The sequence below is a fragment of the Buteo buteo genome, chromosome 3 (genome assembly GCF_964188355.1).
Source record: "Buteo buteo chromosome 3, bButBut1.hap1.1, whole genome shotgun sequence".
NCBI lineage: Eukaryota > Metazoa > Chordata > Aves > Accipitriformes > Accipitridae > Buteo > Buteo buteo.
In genome coordinates, this window is record NC_134173.1 from 57,553,824 (window position 1) to 57,577,261 (window position 23,438).

A 23,438-nucleotide genomic window follows, 5' to 3' on the forward strand; every position below is an offset into this window, starting at 1 on the left:
ACAGAGCCTTCTCGTTTGGGGGTTCAACACAAAGTGGCAACTTAAAGCTATAATTTGCTTTACTATTTGTCCCGAGAATATGAAAAACATGAGCTCTTTATAAAACACATTTCTTGGTTTTCATAGTTGAATAGCTTCTTCGGAGTGTTCTACAGAAATTATTTGGTTTAGGGCTTATTTTTTTTCAGTGGTCTGTAAAAAGCGTACAGTGGCTACAGACCATACTAGGGACACTTTTATGATGAAGAGATAAGGAAGGAAGATTGCAAATCTTGCCAGGCAAATATAATATTTTTTTTTCTGAAAGCACTATAAAATAATGAGTGAATATTAAGAAATACAGATTATTTAGATTTAGATCTAGAAACTTTAGATTTTAGTCAAGTATTGATCAACTGTTAACACAAAATTTTATTCTGCAGACACATCCAATTTAACTGCTTGGACATGAATGCTGTCAGACAGTCAAAACATGGCAGTGTGCTGTATATATGTGGTGGTCTTTAAACTACAAGTTATTAAAAATGTTACAGACAAGCAAGTTGGGTGTTGCCAGAATTGACTGTCATCTTGAAGATTGGGATGAAGTGCATATGAATGAAAAAGTTGGAAGTAATTGCAGACGTAATTGGGACCAAAGTCATGCAAAGATACATAGGAGGGCTAACTATAAAAGGGAAAATTAATTTCGACTTGGGAAAAACATAAAATAATCCATCTAGAGAACTTTGAAAGCATTTATGTTGAGAAGAAGAAATTAAACGTATTTGTAATGGATTTTGAGATGAGTAAGTCAAGATGCTTGTTGCTACTTGAGCTGGATAAGGTTTTATTAGAATTTTTAGATCTATTTGCTCTCAAGTGGCCATGCTTTCTGAATTCCATTTTACCTACGTATTTCAGTATCAAATGATAATACATTGGATGAAAGTAACAAAAAAATAAGATCAAAAAAAGAATTTCTAAAGCATTTCCATGCAGTACACGGTATGTTGACAAAGTACTGAGTGCAAGGTCGATGGTACTGTATGGGTAATTACAGTAACGCTGAATTTTAGGGTTCTCTGACACTGTTTCTGCGTAATCCAAGAGAAAGGTCTGAGGAGGTGAGACTAAAAATGAATGAGAAGACAGAAGAAAACTGAAAGTCCCTTGTAAAAAAGGAATGACGCTCTGTGTAGAGGGAATAAACTATTTGGTTTATTGTGTAAACAAAAGTTTTGTACTTGTAACAGTGAGGTTTGATAGCAAGAGGTGTGTAATGTTGATAGAACAAGTAACATCAGACAAGGTAAAAAGAGAAGGGGTCACTGAAGGACATGGAGGCACAAACACAGCTTTTTCTTACTCCTGTGTTGCCTTTGTGCACACACTCTTGTGCATACACATGCTCCCAGGGAAGAGGAGGGGAAAAATTACTGGGACCCAGAGTAAGTTGCTCCTTTTTTTAATCCTACACTCTCATTTGTATGTAAAACACGTATATGGAGCTGGGACAGGGGTAAATAGCTCATATAACCCTTCTCCTCACCCCCCTTCTGGCCCGCGTTCTCCCGATTATTTTTCAAGTAGATAATCTGATTTACAACATAATATACATTCTCTAATTAATAATGTACAGCACAGGAGAAAGAAAATCACTAAGTATGGAAAAATTATGGTTTAGAATTAAGGGTTCTGGTATGTGAACATGCTATTGTGGGTTAGCAAGTTCCACACATTGTCTAGCTGCTGGTAACTGTCCATTAGTGTGCTTTAGATCATGAATTCAGAGTGATTTGACTCAGTCCTTTGACCAGCATTCATTTAGCCAGCCTCTTTTTTCCCTTCTACAAGTTACAAGCCTCAAACTCAGCACACATCTGCATTTAGTGCCTTTAGCAAAGAGATTTAAAGCCTCAAAAATGTCATTATGTATAAGAGGCGTGCAGGGTGGGTGAGATAAAATAATTGGTAGCAACTTTTCTCCATTGGGAAGCGAAGGCCAACACAGCAGTTTAAACCCCAGAGCCCTTGGGCAGAACCCTAGAAAATGTTCTGTTATTAGCAACGTCTTTTGGTAGGCGAGTTGTACAAATGAACTCCTGAATGGTCTTTTCTTGGTGTAACTGCTGTGAGTGTAAACATATGTGAAAGGAGAGAAAGCAATAATACAAAAACCATAATGACTGGAATTTGTTGTCATTTTTTCTTCTAAATTATTTCCACACATTGAATGCTCTTTCTTGCATGGTAGAGTGGATCACAGGAAATACATTATTGATCATGTTATTGTAAATCGTTTGCAGGTGAGAGATATTTTGTATTATTACTTGTGCAGAGTCCAACACTCATGAGATAAAAAGGCCAAATGGGAATTTCACTTGATGGAGCCCTGCGCATCAGATACTCTTCTGTCGGGGGCTGCCAGTAGTGCAGCAGAAATGCCAAAATTAGAGGTATTAGGTAGAAAACTCACAGCAGCCTGCATTTCTGGAACTGGACAACATGAATCAGGTAATCCTTTGTATATATGTCTATGTACAGTGTCAGCATTGTGGTGTTGAATGCAGGTGACGTGGCCTTCTTATGGATGGGAATTGATCTTTTTCCCTTGTTCTGTTTCACAGACCTGGTGCAAGAGAAGAGTCAAGTCTGCAAAAGCAGGTGCTGAAGACTTTCAGGTAAGCGATGTCAAATGTCTGAATCACAAGACCATCACTGTAACAGGGGCACTTCAAATGTTTGTGCTGTTTCTAGAATTCCCATCGCCTTTAGCATTGCTCTCTGTTATAAATAGAGTTTTTTATTTATTTTTTTATTATCTCTTCAACTTCTGCAAACATTTTACGATTCTCTCCTGTAAAAACAAAAACAAAAGAAAAAGTGGAAGAAGGGGACAAGGACAACTGTGAGGAGTTATCCTCAGCTTATTCATTGTACATGCTTTTGTATCATTAAAAGGACTATGATATAGCAACTGGCAGATTATGACTTCTCTTAGCTTCAAGCAGATAGTGCCAGGAAAGTGAACAGAGACATGATATACGGAGTCTAATTTATCATACTGTTTTTCCGCCTATGAAGCCTGAAACAGTGAAGTGTTTAGGTTGAAATACTGATCAAATTCACTGTTTCTAGAGGGTGGCTTTCAGGTTTAGTGGAATGGTGTAAGAATGAAAGAGCGCTTAAGCTGTCAGTGGCTGTTAAGATGTTGGTATCCCAAACTCCTGGAGAAAAAAAAAACCCCACACAACTTTTTTCTGCACATAAACCACAAACACTTTCCTCCAGAAAATTTTGGTTAAAAAGCTACAATTGAATCTTAATTTGAACAATTATTTTGTACTTATGTAGTCATTCCAGTGATCTGAAAATCAAAATCTAGTTTTGAATTTATTTTTTTTTTTAATATGCCCTCACTTCCAAAATCTCTCAGTTGAAATTGAACTTTAAACAGACCTGTTGATGTCCTCCACCTCTTCCATCCCACTGTTATGCTGTGTGAGTGGTTCTCATTGTAAGGGTTGAAATGTTCTGGTGTAGTGAATTTTATGTGTGTGTTTGAAATTACCATTGATTTCCTCTATGTATTTTTTTTTTCAGGGTCCACAATTTGTCACCCTAACATATTCCAGAGAAAATCACTGCAGAGTTTCACATTCACCATGGCTTTCTTTTTTTAAAGGAAGAACAGTAATTGTAAAAATTTACTTTTGCATATTCAAAAATGCCTTTGAAAACATGTTCGTGGAAAGAAGTAACTGCAGAGAGTAATTTCAGACACCTCAGTTTCAGTGGAAATCAAAAAACTGCTGAGACAAGGTGAAGTGGTGATGGGGTGAGCATTCTTTAGGAACACTGCAAAATTACACTGAACCATCATGTTGAACATGCAGGGCCTAACTGAAACCTGCTGAGGTCAATTAAAATCTTGATATTAATTTTCCTAGGTTTCAGATTAACCTCATCCTTATTTTGTGGAATTATATTATGATGGATTTTTTTTTTTTTTATCCTGAGGCTTACATGCTTCTGTCTTCGCACTTCTTGTTAAGTCTCCTAATAACGCTGGTTTTAATTTAGTATTCAGGTTCTATATTCCTCCCTGTGAGAAATACATTTATAATACAAATAGAAGCTAGAAAATGGTTACCTGAAGGTGGTGTTCTCATACGCAAAATCTTCTTTCCAAAATGCCAAGTTTTGTCTGATGGAAATATTTAATAGTTTGACTCTAAAGTTATTTAAATAAGCATTCTTTATTAAATAAAATTGCAAAAGTCATTGGCGTGATAGTCTGTAATCATTTACTCGAATTACCCATCCTTGTTGATCTTTTTTCCATTGTTCTGTCCACTATTGTTGATAGTCTTGAAAAACTCTGTATCTGCACTTCTGGATGCCAGACTATTTTAGGCTGTGCATCTAAGAAAATACTAATTAGTCTAATCTGTGGCACATCATTACAATGCGTTAAGTTTATCCTTGCTATGGATAGGTACAGGTTTAATATTACATCAACTGACCGTGACTACATTCCAACAGTGGTGGAGCTGTATCTGTAAAGCTACATGGTCCCAAAAACTTGGGAAAATCATTTTCTATGTTTCTCCATGAATCTACAAAGTAATGAAACACATCAGTCTGAAGATAAGTTATGGTATGGTTTTTTTCATAATATATCTGGCAAGATAGCTCTGAAACAAATGAATAAATCAAGACTGTTTTTAGCCCTCAAATTTCACGTGCTTAGATGTCTGTAGCTGATGAAGAGCAGTGTGCCAGGAAGCAGGATTCTTCTCACTGTGCCATCTCCCAGGCGATGAAGTCTGTATCCCTTGAACAGTAAAAGGAAAATCACAACGAACCAATCTCTTTCAGGCTCTGTGCAGGTTGGTACTGATGTGGCAGGAAAATGTGTGCCAAAAGCATGCTGTGGTACAGTATTGTTAAACTTGGGGTAAAGAAAGGTATGTGAATGAAGCCATAAGCAGAAGAGGAACCTTTGTATTAGCCTCTCTAGTCAGAAGTCTTCCCTTAAAGTCAGGAATGTGGACTGGTCAACAGCCGTGGGGGTTAATTTAGTCACTTTGGAATAGCTAATTCAAAATGTTTGAAATAATGTCACTGAGAATTGTCTGCTGCTAGCATTTCGATATCGTTCTATACAATAATCACCTGTTTAATCAGGTTACAAAAGAAAACATTGACTGCCTGTCTACCTGTGTCCAGAGGAGTTTTTGTAACCCATTCTTATGTGCATCTTGTTCGTCATTCAGATTGTCATGTTATTTTGTAACCATGGAGAAGCAGGGAGGGATGCCTGTTGGTCGAATTTAGATTTCTCCGGCTGAGTGCAAACCAATTTTTGAGAAAAATGAGAAAACATTTCTTAATGTAAATTGTACTGTCACTCCCTTATATCATCAGTGCAAAATGGATTTCTTTCCAGATCATCTGAACTGTATAATTAGCATATTGTTAAAGCATAGGTTTGAAAGTGCAAAATTGTATACATTTTTAGTGACTAAAGGTAAATGCAATTAAATCAAAGCAACTAATAATTGGTCAAATAATAAAATTTAAAAATCTTGGATAGAACTGTGACATTTTCTAACAACTTTACCACGATTTTCTCTTAAAATTATTCTTTGCATAGGGTTTTTTTTTTTTTTAATCTACCTGTGTTTTGAACAGGAATGATTGAAGGGAAATATGAATAACCATTGCTCCTAAAATGTTACAGCAGTTCCAAATAGGATGAGCCATTTTTGGAAGAGGACAGCATTTCAAGTCAATCATCAACTCCAGACATAGTGTGTGTGATTTTAGTGCTGTGCTCCCTTTTAACCTAACGAAGAATCTCTTTAACAGTATTTTCTTACTCATATTCTCCCACTTTTTTAGTTTACAAAGGTAGGGGCTAATTTGACGTAAATCATCTGGCAATCACAGTTTGCTTTCCATTGCTATTTTCTGAATGGTTTGTATGCTTTAGACTTCAGAATTACCCATATGCTATATTGCTCAATAACATTTTAAAAAAACAATATGGTTGCTGGTTTTAATTCATTTATCTTGCCTGTGTTTTTAGAGCATGTATAAAATGTAACTTCTCCATCATGTCACAAAAAGTTATTGCACTCTTGGGTTCATGAATTCAAGAAACATGACATAATAGACTGGCAAATATGGCCTTGTGTCTTCTGATGATGATCCAAATCCACCCACTTATCTTGATCTGCCTATATTGTTAACAACATGAGATGTCACACAACAAATTTTTCATTTTAACTGTTCTTTATGTACAGTGCAGCGTGAAATTTACTTTTTATTGCCTTTCGGAGGGAAGTATCATACCTCTCGGTGAAATAATGGTTTTGTCAGACACTGGTATCTTTATTGTGTAGTGCTTTTAAATTCTGCACTATTTATACCAAGCTCTCTTGGCATAGGACAGGTGAGATGTGATACCTCTGTTTTTCCATGAGAGTACTTAAAGCTTTGTGGATACAGAAGTGTATTGTTGATATGATAATTGTGAGATCTGTGTTGTAGGTTTCAAACAGAATTATTTTGTTCTTCCAAGTGCTCTGTGGATGTGCAAAGTGTAAACAGCTGCTAGAAATGACTGACAAACCTAAAGCTTCTGCTTACAATCTTCATATTGATTTGCGTGCCTCTTCCCACTATAATTATACTCGTTACAAAGTGTAGACATTGATTTGCTGTTAGAGGTTTTATTACATTTGTTCATGACAGGGAGGAACAGCAGTAATTTCATTGCATGCACTGCTGATGTTTAGTTGTCAGGAAGTGTCTAAATGGATGATTGTGAAAAAAGTCAAAGAATGATGCGTGATTGTAAAACTCTTGGGATCAAAGAAGAATGTTAAAGTAGGTGACACATTGGTCCTGGAATGACACTGAAGAGTGGGCTGCCATTCAAGTCGAAATAATTTTAATTGGTCTAAATATTTCTAGCAAGATGACAATCAATTAGAAAAGGAGATCTCTATATGCTTCGGTGGCAGGTAAGAAGGATGTTGTGCAGTGAATTGTTTGCTTTCTTCCGTTACATGTAGTATTTTGGAACAATTGAACTCAGTATTTCAAAGGGTATCATTTGTTACTTTTTGACTGTATCTAAGAGATAAAAAGCAGTATGTAAACAAAACAAGCAGTACATAAACAAATAGTTTTCTACCTACATAAATTTGTTGATCATAATTATTTCAAGAGTAAAAACATGCCATTGTTGAATTTTGATAAATTCCAAAATCAGATGAAAGCAAAGACCTCAAACTTCAAATACTATATATGAAAGTAGTCGGCGGTTTCTTTCTCTCTGGTTGTCTTTTCACTTTATTCAGAGGATGTGGGGACTGAGCTTTGTTTAACTATTCTAAAAGATGATATGGAGTACATATCAGAAAAGTAATCAAAGCCCCCTTGCAAGCCTACTTGCCAGAGACAAAAGAGATGCAGCATACTTGAAAAGGGCATCCTTTTCAGAATGCCAAGTTATATTATTTTTGCTGTGTGTATTACAGTATCACCTAGAAGCTGTTAGTTTCTATTGACACAGAGTTCCTTTTGTCCTAGATACTATACTTTATAGATAAATAAAAATATATGTGTATACATACGTATCTATCTATAATGTATATCTATGTATCTGTTTTACATTTTTATATGTATATCTATACATGCAAACATAATTACAGTCCCCACTCTGGATTGCTTGCTATCTAAAATGACAGGTCAATAAAAGGTGAGAGAAAGGAAGTGTTATTACTTCCAGAGTTACAGAGAGATTATGAGTGATTTTGGAGGTCCCATAGGAGGTAGGCTTAGATCCAATTCACCGAGCCCGGATCTTTCAAGACTATGACTAAAACGTTTGCTGCAAGACTGGCCTTCTTTAAAATGCATATGTATCTCCTTTTTTTGATAGGTTCTTGGAACTCTTTATTGTGATATGCGTGAGAAAGTACTACATGGGAGCTAGCAAAGGTCTGAGTTACCTGTTTATAGGAGTTTCTTTGGTACTGCCTTTTGAATATCTGTCTGTCTCTCATTTTAGAGAGCAATTTCCAGTATTTTTTGTTGGTTGCCAAAAGGAGAAGACAGCATAAGCATATGGACAGTACATACTATGGCCAAATTTGGCACAGTGGAAGACTTTGCAAGCTGCGTATGTTTATTTATACATATATCCTCACATATGTGTAAGTTAAGGTGCTAACAGTATAGCCCAGCCATAGATGAGACTTATTTTTTCTATGAAATTATCTTACTGGTTTAGAGTACTAGCATATTTATACTTGCTTACAAAAAGTGTGAAAAAATATAAAATCTGTGTGGAGTGTAGTATGACATTTTTCTCCAAGCATTATTAATACTTTCCTCTTTATTCACTTTAAGTTATTATGAAGTTTACAAACATGGAATTTCCTTTTATTTCATTATGACCTTAATGCTTCTACAGTAATTTGAAAGGCCATACTGATCTTCGTCTACATGCTTTCTAGTTTCAGCTTTATAAGAGTGAAGTACAGTTATCAGATCCACTGATACACAGATCCACACCATCACATCCCACAAATCTCCTCTGCTATCATCCAGAGAACACTCGGATCTTTCTTGGGAACCTGAACTGTTCACAATTCATTCTTCATTTAATCTTTCTGTTAGGATGTATCCTTAGTTTATTTCAATTTTATTATTATTTATCTAATCCAGACAGTGTTCTTGGTACTTTTAGGAATAGGTGAAATATGATCCCTGCCTTCTCAGAGGCTGCAGCTTAATTCAGGGACAGTACCACAATGCTTGCTAGCATTAATTGGACATAATTCAGGAATCTCATGGAGGTGTTTGAGACTTCAAAGCTGATACCTGTCTGAAAAAAAGATTTGAGAAGAGAGAAACGTTCATTTATTTGAACAAAGGCAGCTAATTAAAAAGCAAACCTAAACATTTTCTTACATTTTATTAAGCTTCTACTCATGATAAAAAGTTTGGACTTTTTATTTCCAGACAAGAACTGCTCCCCAGCTGTTACTTCTTGATCACTTAGCTTTGGCATGCTGTAACATTCTCCTTATGGACATCTACTTTCACACCTGGATACTGGTGCTGTTGTAGAAATCACTAAGTTAGTAGCTCACCTGACTGCTGGTGGTGGAAGGTTAGCAGCAGGTCATTGAAGAGATTCTGTTTGTGGGCTGGAAGGAAAGATCCTTTGTATTATCTGTTGACTGTGTGAAGTGTAGAGTTTATAGAGGTGCAAGGAGAACAACTAATAAGCATAGGCAATAAGAAAGATGCGAGTAACACAACTGTTGCTAAGTCTGCCCAGTATGTTGGAGATGTCCATGCTGAGTTGTAAACAGTTTTTTGGTAGAATAAATTAGTGTATAAATAATGGAGTGTTGTGCCTCTCTGATGAGTATAGTCAAGAGAATAGAAAAGTATAGACTCAGGACCGTATCTGATGACTGAGACAAGATATAAATGTCAGTGAAAAGACTGTCAGCTTCTGAATTGCATCTGATGAGGGTAGGAGACAGCTTTTCGGAATTTGAAGGGGCAGATTAGGCTTGGCTGGCAGATGGTTTGTGATCAGTAGGGGGGAGCTAGAAACCAGTTGTGTGAAGGAAAGCATATGTGCCTTACTCCTCTTGCTTTTCTGACATTTACTTCTGGACGTTGTTGGAGGCAGTCAATGGGAACTTGGGTATGACCCAATATTTGCCATTGAGGAGGAACAGCGAGGCCACAGAAGGCAGTAGGGAGTGGGGGCGGTGGCAGATGAACTGGACAAGGAAGCAGTGTCCAGGGGCCAGGGGATGGGATAGGAAGCCGGCTTTTATGTTGAGGTCCTAGAATCTGCAAAAGAGTGGTACAGTGCTCAGGGGGGCTGCATGGAGGTTCAAGCTTTTTCTAATGTTGGAAGGCTTGATTTTGACACTGCTAACCACACCATTGGATGTGTAAAAGTAGGATTTGTTTGTCTAGATTTTTTTAGCCTGTTAAGTTAATGCATTACGTATCTTGTTAAGGTACTTGTTAACTGAGATGAAAACAAATGGAGGAAAAAATGGGTAGAATAAAACTGCCCTTTTCCAAGGCTTCTTGTACAGCGAATTGTCTGTGCCTTTCAGAAAGGAATTGTTAAGCTGAAAAGTGCCTTTGTACGTCAAAATAATAGTCATGGCTAAAATAGAAATTTTCTCTTTGCATTGATGCATGTGATTTTTTTTATTGGGGAGGAAGAGAAGGAGCAGATATTTTTAGGGGAGTTTTTAACCTATTGTATTTAATTTTGTAAACTGCAGATTTTATTAGCAAGAGAATGAGGATGTCAGCCTGCAGCCTTTTCAATGTGATCATTTCCTATGTACTTAACTGTTTTAAATCTATATACTTAATAACAGGCTATACTTCTAATATTCTTATAGTACATCACCATTGCAGGGCAATAAGAAGCTGATATAAATTGACATTAGTATTTTTTAAACATCATAGTATAGGGGCAGTTTTAATGCTTCAAAGACAAAATAATTCTGTAGACCAGATATATTTTGTAGACCAGATATATCCTAATTCTTCTGATCTCTGTTGACACTGCCTATTTAATGGCTGTGCCTTGCCAAAAATACTTTTCCTGCTTCTTCAAAATAATAACTTTCTTGTACGTATTGTGTGAAGTTTTCAGAAGCAGTGATTGCAACTGTTAGAGAACATTAGGGGTCCTGTTGCCAGCGGTGACTCACTCTGAGACCCTGAGCTTCTTATTTAGGCTGAAATTTCCATTAAGGCCATAGAGGATGTGGGCTTGTTCTCAGTCATTGTTTACCGAGGTAAAGTCTAGGCTGTGGAGAGTCAGTCTCGGGAGGTCATTCTCCAGGAGAAAGACTGCCTACGTCCTCCTGCCACAGAACAGGCCCCATGTGCCAGCCATGGCTGTTCCTCGGGCATTCCAGTCGCTGCGTCTGTCCAAGCAGCAATGGGGTGTTCAAAGACTGCGCTCGTAAAGGGGAAGGTGGTAAGGCAAAACAATTTGGGATATGCTTTAGACACATGATGCCCCTGGGTCTTACTCATATGAAGGTCAAGATCTTTCCTATACAGAAGGCTGTCACGAGGCCAATATTCTACTTAAGTCTTATGTAAGCCTCAGAGCAGGATTTAGGTAGTGCACAGGACCTGTGCTCAATCTCTATTCAAGGGTTTATTTCACTCGAAGTTACAAGTCTGCCTTATAAATGGGCATCACTCTTTATATCGGCTTCAGAGTCTTGGTTATGTTAAGATACAGCTGCATGTGAAAGCAGTGTGATAGTCCAGACTGAGGCACTGAAGGAGCGAGTGAGGGTACTCTGGTCCATGTCCAAAACCAGCAGTCAATTCCTGTCTGGCAACACTGTTAAAAAACTGTGTTGGTCATTGCTGGTACTTGATCATAGAAGATGTAGATAAGCACATAGCTCATGAGTGCTGGAGCAGTGCAGAGCCATGTGTCTGTTATGCATGGCCATTCCCAGCAAGTGCAAAGAAATGATTAATTTGAATCTTGATATTGTACATTATAGTTATACTACATTTATCTCTATTTATAATAATGTTACTTTTCATATAAATTATAATTATAATGGATGGAACTATATATTGCATGCACGCAGTGGAGCATGGCATTCAATCTCCCTTTGTCCCAGTCCCCCTCTTGCCTTCCTAATCTCAACAGTAACTAGATCTTTTGGATGGTCACAGTAAATACTGATAAATTTGAGTCTTTGTTGAGATTTTTGTCTTTTTCTTGGTACTCTCCTTCTTTCAGAAATTTGTTGCGAACATTGAAAGGAAATAGGGAAATCACGTTAAAGCATCTGCTTCTTTTGCAAGACATTTGGGCAGTTTGGCTCACTTACTCTGAGCTAGAAATCGGCATCTAAGCAGTGGTTTCATAGCTCTGAGCATGCATATCTGATAGAAAGCAAATAACTTCATCTGCAGTTACACGAATGAGAGATGAAAATAGATCCTTCTATCTCTAAGCATAAGTACTGTAAACTGAGAAGACACCACAGATACAGTCACAGATGATCTCACTGCTCTCGCTTTTAGAGTTAAAAAGAATACTTCCCAAAACATTTTTGTTAATTTAATACATTTCATGACGTCAATATTAATACAGCAGTCTTCATATTAAGTTAACTTCAGTAGCTTTCTGCATTCACTAACAACACAGGCCACTTTGGTATTTTTCACTTTTTCCAAGTAGAAAAGAAATCCAACAATATTGGGTAAACATACAAAGGTGTATTAATTATTTTATTTAAATATCTCATATATTTATGCAAATAATGTTGTCAAAAAGAAAATGTTAGCATCTTACAGCTAAAAGGATTCTAAAAGGTCCTAGGGAAAGATTGGTGTAGGTGATGGTGAAATGTTTAATTTTCTTCCCGCAGAATAGCATCTATCTTAGAAAAGGCTTCAGTCTGAATTACATAAGGTGTATTTTCAATTGTGTCCACTTTCTATTGCTTTACATACAATGCTCCATATACCTCTAACTGTATTTGAGCTATATGAAGCAACGAAAAAACAGGCAGACTCAGGACTGAAATGTCTTCGCATGTATCGGGGGAGAATCTGCACACAAAGGGACATTTATCAGGGGCGACTGTTCCTCTGCTGAGGAAAGGAGCATACCCAAGAGTCCAGAAACAGATGATGATCTTATCAAGAAAACCCTCTTCAGTAATATCATCAGCCTGCTCTTGCCAAGTCTGGCATTTCTGTATCGTGTGTATTTGTGATGGAGAGAGAGGGAGCAAAGCTGTGCAAGCTACATGTAGCTGGGATAAAGAACCTACTCAACCCACTGGGTCTGCACAGTGTTATAATATAATTGGGAATCATTTTTGCCAGTATGGAGTATCCATGTGAGAATGGAGTTTACAGTATTCTTGTCACAGAAAACTGCAGGGAGGACTCTTCAGCTGCACTGGTTGCCTTTTGGGTTTTTTTTCTGTATTTTTGCAAATATTTCTACTCCAGTTTTATCTCAACACATACAGGGAGTAAAAAACCTCTTGAACTGTGCATCCAAACGTGAAGGTGGAAAAATTATTGAGAAAGACAAAAATAATATTTTTTTTCTTCTTGTATGAGACTTGGACTTTGAAAACAGAGGTGTAAATTGCTCTTGTAGTGAGTAGACTGAAAACTACTATCTTATAGTTTCTTCTAATTTCATCACAGAATCAGGATTTTGCCATGATGTCTGGGTTTATTTTGCCTCTGCCTGTAGACTAGATGCTGATATGAACAGAATATTTTTCATATTATATGGAACTTGACTTTGAAGCAAGTGAACAAATCTTTGGCATTTCTTAGTGTATCTTGAGTAACTGTCTTTTTCTTTCTACTTCTGTGTCTTTCATTTTTTTCTTTGAGCACATTTCTGTAAGTTCAACGAAGCAGTCCAAATAAAGGCAAAGTCTATACAGCTGTATAAGAGTCTGTTCTGCTAAAAAGCTAATCAAACTCTAGCAGCAGTGTTCATTATGTTCTCCTTCCTTTCTGACTTCCAAGAAAAAACAGTACTTTTTGTAATAGCTCAGCTTAAGCCTTAAAAATTATTTTGATGGTATACTTGGACAATTATTATGTAGTTTTCCGTGAGCTGTATCTTTAGTAGTTTCTCAATTTATGTGCTATTTAACACTTATGTAATTGGCCTCCCTCCTAGCTCCCCCCAAATTTAGAAGTTGCATTGTCATTTCAAATTGATGCAGACGTGTTCACCACTGTAGGTCTATGCTTTTCCAACCTGGGATGGAATCTTGTGTTCTTACTAAGTTCTGTAGATTACAGAAGTGTGAGGCACTATAGGAATGTAAAATTGTTTCCTTTGTATTCATTTTATATAAGCAAATGAAGACTAGAGCAGAACTTTGAGTCTTCAAGTGTCACTGCGTACACTTTTTTTGAAACTATGGTCTCTGAAAACTCTGCCTGTGTTGCAAGACACAGTGCAGCTTCACATCACTGAGGTTTGCTCTGCATTGCAGTTGGGAATCTGGAGCAGCTTTTGTACCTATACCTAAGGTCACATCAAACAGGAGGCTGGAGTATTATGTCAGTGTGGTGGTCATAGCTGGAGCCTAGTGTAAACTAAATAACCATTAATGAAACAACTTCTTAGAAGACCTTTATAGCCTACGTGACGATCTGGCTGCTTGGAGGTAGAGAATAGGTTTGACCAGATGTCAGGTGAAATCACATCACTGGGTGCAGTGTAGACACCCTTTAAGTGTTCAGTTTAGCCAGGATTCAGGTGAGCAATGAGATATTAGAATAAGTATACTTTATTTTGATGGTTTAGCCTAGGAATTAAGCACTGTAATGACACACATGCCTTGGCTAAAAAAGGATAATAGTGTTTACATTCTGTTGCTGAATGTGAATGCATGCACTTCTGTCCTTATGTTTCAGGCTTGGAAATGTGTATGTCTTCTCTCACTCTGGCAAGGTTTCAGTATCCCTCTTTTTCTTGAATATCTTCTGTTCCCATTTTTCCAGGCTGTGTCTTTGTATCCTGTATCCTGATCAGACCCAACTTGGGTCTTTAAATGGTTCCTTCCCTAGACTCCCTCTCCCTTGCCTTGTTTTTTAAATTTCTTTTTCCCCCTCCTTCAGTGGTCTTTTTTTCCTGAAAATCTTTGTCTAGTCTTTCCTTATCCTCACTTTCAGAATATTCTTTCCTTCTCTGTATTGTCCATTGTAGGACAGCACTATTGCAGATAAGGATAGCACCTGCACTCTCTGCCATTCGCAGTACTAGCAGCAGGTAGGAGAGATAAAGAAACTCTGCTTCTGACTTTCGGGGCTCTAAAGGAAGGTAGGGAGCAGCAAGATTTTTGTTACAGAAAATGGAGAAGCCTTTTCATTTGTCATCCTTACCTAAAGTGCACAGCTGCCCTGTGGGAGCATTGGCAAGCTGGGGCAACATTAGGCAGCTTGGTTAGGAATGAAGCGGCATGTGGCAGCTTCTCCTGCGTTGTGTTTGCTATCTAGACCTGCTTCTAAGCGTAGGCAAAGGAGAGCCTTTTGCTTAGAGCAGTAAGTGCCTGTAGGTTATCCTTGTGTTTACTTCCCTCATGGCCATTGTGCTAAAGGGGTCTGGTTGACCCTACTCCTTAAGAGGGGTGGGACCAGGGAGCATCAGGGTTAAGGGGATGAGTTGCTGGGGGGTGACAGTGACTTCAGAGAAATGAAGAAGGCTGCTCCATTCAGAAACCCTCCACCCTCTCAGTGGCAGCAGAAGAGCAACCCTCCCTCCAGGGTGACTCTACAGAGCTGTTTTCTCAGTTTTCAGTCCCAAGTCTGCTCCTCCTTCCGTCCTTCTCATCCTAACAGTGGCCTGGCTGTATTTTCTCATCTTTGGGGCAGCAAAATTAAATTTTGCCTTTGCTTCTGGACAACTTAAATAACCTCTTTTTGCCAAGACCCCTGTGAACGCAAGTTTAGTTGCAAATCAAATTGTAAAATTTCTTTTGAAGATTGATTGTAAGTTAGTCCATTACTGTTTGGGCTCCAGTGTGAACTTGTCTCATATGTACGTGTGTCTTTCTAGTAAGATACCTACAGTTCTTGTACCCCACAGCAGACTTGCAGTGCTGCAAAACAGATTGTACTCCGACACCCCCCAGATCTTCTCACTCCAGAGTCAGCGCACTGCGGAACGGGTACAGTGCTATCTGTTGTAGAGAGATGTGAGAATTAGGTAACATGATGTATTAAGTCCCTGACAGACAAACACAGTAATGTGAGATGGCTGGGCATTTTCAGAAATTTTTTGAAATGAGGGTGGTGAAACACTGGAACGGGTTGCCCAGAGAGGTGGTAGATGCCCCATCCCTGGAAACATTCAAGGTCAGGCTGGACGGGGCTCTGAGCAACCTGATCTAGTGGAAGATGTCCCTGCTCATTGCAGGGGGGCTGGACTAGATCAGCTTCAAATATCCCTTCCAACCTAAACTATTCTACAATTGTATGAATTTTCTGTTACCCAACATTCTTCTGCAATAGCAGTGGCAACTGTCCAGTCAGTGCTGGAAGGGGATGCAGTATTCATTCATTCCTTCACTATGAAGTGCCACAGCTTAGCATATTTTGTGTTACTGCTTCAGACTTGCAGTTACTTGCTTCAGAGTTTTGGGCTATTGAATGAGTCCTATGGAAAGGGAATGTTTCTGTTTTGCCACCTCCATTATGTTATCTTTTCCAGTGCAATTACAAGCTAATTCAAAGCTCTTTCTGTTAGGCTAATAGCTTCTGATTCACTGCTGTCAGCCAGTACCTCTTTGTGCACTTTTCATACAGCTTACTAGTCCCCCTACCACTTACCTATGAAGAACATTTATTTTTTCGCTGAGTAGAGACTCATCATAGGCAAATCATTAATGGAACATCAAAAAGATCCCATCTGTTAGAGTTGCATATGGCTAAGATCACAATTATCAAAAGTCTTTTTTTTTTCCCCCCATGCTTATCCGCACAATAAATGTAGTTGTCAGCAGGATAAGTTCACGCATCGGATAAGGTCACAATTTCATTTAGTGACAACTTCCAACAGCGTGAACTTACAAGGTTCGATTTATTAAAGAGTCAGAAAGGATAAGATCACTGCATGGCCAGCCTGATTTATCAGGGTTTGACTGGAGTACTTGAATAGAGAATGTCGTATTTCAAGTTTATGTTCAAAACTGTAGTTTAGTGTGTGTTATGTCTCAGAGTCTTGAAAATTGAGGGAGGAGAATTTAGAGGAGGTATCTCAATAATGCAGTTTATGTCTGCCAAGCAAGTGAGCATTTAATATTGGAGCTACCTTGTTAAGAATCACAGAAGTGGAAATGGGATAGTTCTCTGCTGTCAGTGAACTGCTGTGTGCAAATGTACACATATTAGTTTGTTATAATGGAGGTAATCACCAGTCAAATATTAATTGCAGATTCTTCCCGTGCATACAGGATGGCAGGCAGATCTTGGGCTCTGGGCTGGGCAGCACTTAGGAACTTCTGAGAGTGTTTTTAACTTGCTCGCTCTGACTTCAGAGCAGTCCTTTTGAAACTACAACATACACGATTTCTCTGCCATGCAAAAATATTCATTAGAGAGCCAGGTGGCTGTGCACTGGAAATATGCAAAGAAGGAGCCATTTGCTAGTGGAAATTGGTAGAGCCCCATGATGTCAAATAACCAATCTCTAATTATAGCGGAGGAAGAGCTTACTCATTCTTTTTAACTGACTCCACTTGGAAAGCTATTCCCGATATAAAAAACCCTACTGCCAAAGCTATCAGTGACTTGCTTAGAAATGTTAAACATTTTTAAATCTGGATGCACTTACTTCTGAACAAAGTAGTTCACTTTTTCTTCCCCAAAATGCTGTTCATCATTCACCTTCAGATATACACTCCTTTTTTTTCTTATTCCAGAATGGAGTGAAAGCCAGCATTATTTTGTGCACAAATACTATTTATACTTGAATTCTTGTGGTATTCAAACCGGTCAAATCCTATTAAGGGCCAAAAGCTGTTGTTGGGTTCCTGTGTACACTGCATGTTTTGTGGAGTTTTTATAAATGATTCTGATTTTGCTGTAAAAGAAGACAAAGCTAAACTGACCTCTCTACCTTCTGTTTTGTGCAAGCCCTACGTGGCATTCCTAAAACAACATGTATATGTAAGAAGAGAATCCTAAACTGAGTCCTTTCATTCTGATTTTGTATCCACCAAGGTGGCCTAGTATCTTAAAAGCCATGGGATATTTTGTAGCTGTACTAGTGAGTCATGACTTGGGGCTTCTTTTACAGTGCAGCTATCATAAGTCTTTGAGTAATCACAGACTTTAAAAGTATGCTACATCAACAAGATAAGAGAAACAGCCCACAGCACTAACAGCATTATCTTTTACCAAAATTGATTAGCCCATACTATGTGTCTCAAATATTTTGTATAAACTTACTCAGCAAGCTGGAAATAAGTGTGTTCCTGAAGAACAAGCTGGAAAAAAATTTCCAATTTTCTGTGCTCCATAACAAGGAAAAGGGAGGTAAATATCACTAAATGGAATGTCTCGAGTTATTTTTTTTACCTAATTTGCAAAACCTAAAAGTAGAGCATCACTTCCTCTCTACTTAGTGCTGCTTCTGTTATGCTTCTTGCTATCCTTGTCAGTCGCATGGTTGACAAGTCTAGGATGAAACCAGCAAAATACAACTGCTTCTTGACTTTGCCATAGGAATGATGAATCCCCGGGGTGTGTATGAATTCTGTATATTATAATTTGCTGTTACGTGAAGGAGCGTTATGTTCAGGGTTCAGTACTGAGGTGGTCTGTTGCAACTGCTGGTCACTAGAAATTCCTAACAGTGTTTGGCACAGAATTTTCTGCTTCCTTTGGGCTGGAGTGCAGATTAAAGGAAGCTGCAGCAGTCTTTCATCCTTTCTTTCCTTTTCTCTCTGCTCGTTGGGATCTCCATGGCCAGGCACCTGTGAAGAATCAGTACCAGCTGAGTCTTTACACTTCTTACTGCAAGTGGTGATACAGCAAGAAAATCTCTGCTCCTCTTCCTTTTCCTGATGTAATCTGTGAAAATGCTGAGCAGTTGTGCAGGGGACGGTAGCTGCAGAGAGCACTTCTGACTTACATCTGAGCTTCTTCTAAGGCTGAAGGAGAAAATCTTGTCTTGCTGACACGTTTTTCAAGCTCTTTTAATTAAGAGTCACAGGGTGAGGTTCTCTTTTTCCAGCAGGCTCCCTTGAGGTCACAAGTTTCTCGGGGCCACAGGTATGGCACCACTTAAACCAGCGTCCTCGTGGGAAGCCAGCAGGGAGTGGGGGACAGCCCTGTTCTCACCAGCGGGAGACTGGGCCCCTCTGTTACCACAGTTTTGAGACCATTCGCCAAATAGGAAGTTTTCAGAGGAGGAAAATGTTGTAAATGAATGCAGGAAAGTTGCAGGCTCCTTACTCCAGGGTCAGGGGAATTCAGGAGAGGATTTTTAATAGTGACATTTGTAATCTTTCTTCTACAAACCCTTGTACCAGCCCCTGGCCTTCCTGCTTAGGGCTGACAAAGGCATGTATACAGGGATTTTACAAAAGATGCAGGCTCTGGTAGGAAAAAAAAAATAATCTTAGCAGATGCTTGTAGACCCTGATGTACAGTGCTTTTTTAACTTGCAGCTCTCTTAGTGTTAATTTTTACCCCTAAACAAACAAAGGTTTTCAGTGAAAAAAAAATCCTTGCCAAGGATCAAATTGTAATGTGCTGCACTTTGTACAAGCGTAGCCAAAATGTCTGTGTTTGCCAAAACATACAAGCAGATTATCCTTCCCAACTCTTAACACTCACCCATAGTGTTAAAATGGCTGCTGGTCATGGTGGCCAGAGAGAAATGTATCTTTTCTGGAGAACTATGATCAAGGGAAATGGGAAGGTTATGCAGCAAAATGTTGTGTAACCCTGTCTGCAGTGTGCTACTCTGTCGTGGTGTTCTGAGTGGAGGGGAAAATACAGCAGCTTCAGTACAATTCAGCATGATGTTACCCCATTCGTAATACATTTCAATGTATTCATACATATTGAAATGTATTGCCCAAACTACAACTTGAGACTGTAACGAAAGAGAATAAAAGAGAGAAAGAATCCATATTAGCTTAATAAATTATCAACTGGAGGAAAAAAAAAACAGTTTTGGAAAATAATTGCTTGGTTTCGTGTTTGCCTCAAACCTGAACTACTTAGCAGGTATAAGAGTCATGTTATTAATTTTACTTAAAATATAAAGTGTAATGATATGTACCTTAAAACTTAGGTAGGTTTTGGATATCACTGGATGATCTGCCCTAAGTTTGTCGTTCTTAATCCATTAAAAGACAGGCCTGCTTGTAAATCCACAGGTACAGATAAGGAGTCACTGTTTGACTGTGTCTGAACCCTTTTCAAATGAAAAATGTCAGTGGCAGAAAGGGAGGCTGAATTATTTTTTAAAAGGGTTTTCAAAGATTCTCATGATTCCTCTGGTATCAGTTAAATGTGACATGTCCATAGACATGGCTGTTTTTTAGTGTGTAAAAGCAAGCAAATGCTACAGTTTTCATCTCTTGTGTAGAGAGAAAATGCTGCAGTATGCCTAAGTGATCAACATGTTACCTTGCAATACCAGAAAGATTTCATTCTTCCATAATTAACATATAAAAAGATTTTTTAATGTTAATACAATTTGTAACAATGTGACTGTGAGAGGGAAAAAAATGCCTTTTTTTTTGTTGTTGTTTGGATGCATATATAACACATGTCTAAATTAGATATAATTAATCCATAAGCTTTCCTGCTCTCATACTGCCTTTTAAAATGTCATAGCACTGTCACGATGAGGACTCACCGGCATACATAGAAGCTTTTGTAAACTGATACAGCTCTATTTCCTAGATTTGTTCCAGTTTGCAGGAAGGATCTGATGCACAATTTTACGTAGAGTAGTTCTGTAATCTGCAACACTCAGAGGTGAAATTAAGATTTCTGTGCTTGAAAATGGAAGCTGGAGCCAAGTCTTCTCTTTGGAAAAAGGTCGAGATTAACCGCTGCGGACAAGGAAAAACTTTGCAGCCTGGCTGTAACGTAAGTCCAGGCATCCATGGGAATGGTCAGCTCGGGGAAGTCTGTGGAGACTGCCTGTAAGCCAGGAGGAGTTACTCACTTCCTCCGTCCCAAGGTTCATTTCACAACAACTGCCAGTTCTAAATCTGGTACGAATTGACTTCTTGCACACTTGGACTTTACCCTGTTTGTGGAAAAGCACCGTCTTGACTGGGGGTAGAGTTGTTGAGAAGGGACGTGCTGATGCAAAAGGCAGAAGTTTCTGTTGCATCTGGTTGGTATGGAAAGGGAGGAAGGGGCTTTAGCAGGCAGGGAAAACAGCTCGGGAGAAATCATGGCTACAGCAAAGTAGAGGTGAGCTCTGCAGCTCCTGAGAACAGTGACAGATTGTTTGCCTACCTTCAGGAAGGCCAAAGCTTGGAAGTGCAACACCATGTAAAAATTCAGTTAAATGTCTAACAACAAAAGCACAGATGAGTCCCTCCTCCTTGTTCTGTTTTAACCCTCTTAAAGTTTGGAACCAGAATTTAGTTGAATTGTTTTAGAAAAATATGTTAGAAATTGTGTATATAAACAAAACTGTTGCTACAGTTTTAACTGAAACATTTGTTCATAGAAAAATAGGCTTATTGAAGAGACTGCTTTCAAAGAAGGGCTGTCCAGACTATTTTTTTAATCCTGAAATGAAGTGAAAAAAAAATTTATTTTTCTTCCCACAGTGATGATCAATTGTGTATTATTCTTTCTCTTTTCACTGGAAAAACCCAGAAAAGTTAAAGTGAGCTAAAGCATCAATTTCACTTTTAAGTGTTAATTTTGAAGTCCTTACTTTCAAAAAATTCAATTTGCTTTTAAGAAAAATGACAAATTGGGGCACACTAAAAAAAAATAATAAATAAATTAACTGTACCGCCTCCCCATTGCTTTTACATATTTTGTGTTAAAACCTTAAGCTAAAATTGTTTTGGGTCTAATTCTGAAACGTTACTGCCTGTAAAACCTCACTCAGTTCAAAATCCTTTTTTTAATTGTAGTAAATGTTTTTAGTAGTGTCTTCAAAATTAGTAGAGTCATTGTGGATTTGTATCACTGTGTGGTATTTCTCTCAAATTGTTAGTTGCTGATTGCTTCAGAATGTGGTCCTGTGACAGCAAAATGCATCAAGGAGTTTAATGCACCAGGTGTGGATGCTCTTCCTTTCAGCTGTCATCTCCCCCATCCTCAGCATTTCTTAAGAACTTTTATGAATCCACTATTCTGAATAAAAATGCCTTCAATCTCTAATGCGTGTGAAAAGATGCAAGAATGGAACGGGACTTTCTAAACCGAATTTGAATATAATTATAAGGGAAAAAGGTTTGTTTTTCTTTTGCAGGATGACAAGATCAGTTGTTTTTCAGACAAGCATAATTAATTCTCATTATATGGGCCCTCAGAACATTGTGCATGTAAAGCCGGCACAAAGGCAGAGGTGGTTGTTGTCAAGGCACAAGTGAAAGTACTCTCAACACTGCTTGTTTTCTTTGTTCGCAGGAGAGTTGGAGGTGGTCCAGAAAGACGGGGAGCGCAAGATTCAGAGCCGGCAGCAGCTTCCGGTTGGAACAACATGGGGGCCTTTTGCTGGGAAGATGGATCTGAATAATAACACCTTGGTATGTAGATGCTCCGAGACGCTTCGCTTCGTTATATTGTGTGTTGGTCTTGAGGGAATAGCCTGAATTATTACTCAGCCGCAGCATTTGAAAACAGGCATTGTTAGCTTTCACAGACAGTGGTATTTGGCTCTTTTCCAATTAGTTCATCTATGGCAACCGTCCACGTAAAGTTATTTGGAGCACAGGTTAATAGTATTTAACTTGTTATTTTACAGCCGGGAAATGTCACTTCCTTGTTTGCTGAAGCAAGCAGTTGCGTTTCGGTAGTAATATCTGATTTTTTAGTGGCTTTTTTTAAATTTTTCATAGCATTAATTGCTGAATACTTAATTTATATTAATGGATGGTATAGAAAAGAAATAGCTACATTATTTTTAGGATAAAATTAATTAAATTTGCCTTAACGTTAATGTTACTGAACATAGCAAGATCTTCCCTCAGCTTAAAATTATTTTGAAAGGTATCAAAAGGCACCTATATCATATGATATATTCTCAGTTAGCCTTACTTTTTATTCTGATTGCAGAAAGTATGTGGGCCATATTACTTAAAGGTAATGCTTTGCTGGTCTCAGTTCAGTGCACTGAATATCATGTCATTCCTAGGTCTTCATTTCATTTTTGTTTGTATCAGTTTTAAGTCTGAGCTTCAATATTATTTGTATATAGTTCAGATTAATTTTCTGAGAATACATGGAAAGGTGACCCTATATTGAAAAAAAGCAACTAAAATCTCTAGAAGAAGGGTTTAGACAATCTTGGAACATGCATTGCCCTGTGGGATACTCCTGAAAGACCATTATGTTCAGCTTGATCACTGTTTGCTATTACAGACTTTGCATGAATGTATTAGCTTAAAGACCTGTGCAACTGTTTCACAGAAGGGTATTACATACATTTGGGGTAGGTACATCTGTGCCAGTAAATGGAGAAGCTGAGCTTCCCAGTCTTGGGGTTATTGTCCTGCCCTTGGAGGACCTGAAGAGAGTGAGGAGTGCTGAGCTGCTGAAGTACCATCTGGGACAGTGTGAGAGAGGGGGGTTGTGGACGTGGGAGAAAAGGGGGGGAACTGATAGTCTTTAACTCCTCCCTGGGGGACCTATGCCTATATATTGGA

At 38.3% G+C, this 23,438-nt stretch overlaps 1 protein-coding gene across 4 annotated transcripts in view; it reads left to right on the forward strand.

Annotated features, from left to right (window-relative positions):
* ZFPM2 (zinc finger protein, FOG family member 2) overlaps nt 1-23,438 on the forward strand; it is a 320,089-nt gene that overhangs the window by 135,620 nt on the left and 161,031 nt on the right. For all 4 annotated transcript variants that reach the window (XM_075023800.1, XM_075023802.1, XM_075023803.1 and 1 more), the window contains one exon: nt 22,201-22,319. In XM_075023800.1, the coding sequence (XP_074879901.1) occupies nt 22,201-22,319 (119 nt within the window). The remainder of the gene's footprint in view (nt 1-22,200; nt 22,320-23,438) is intronic.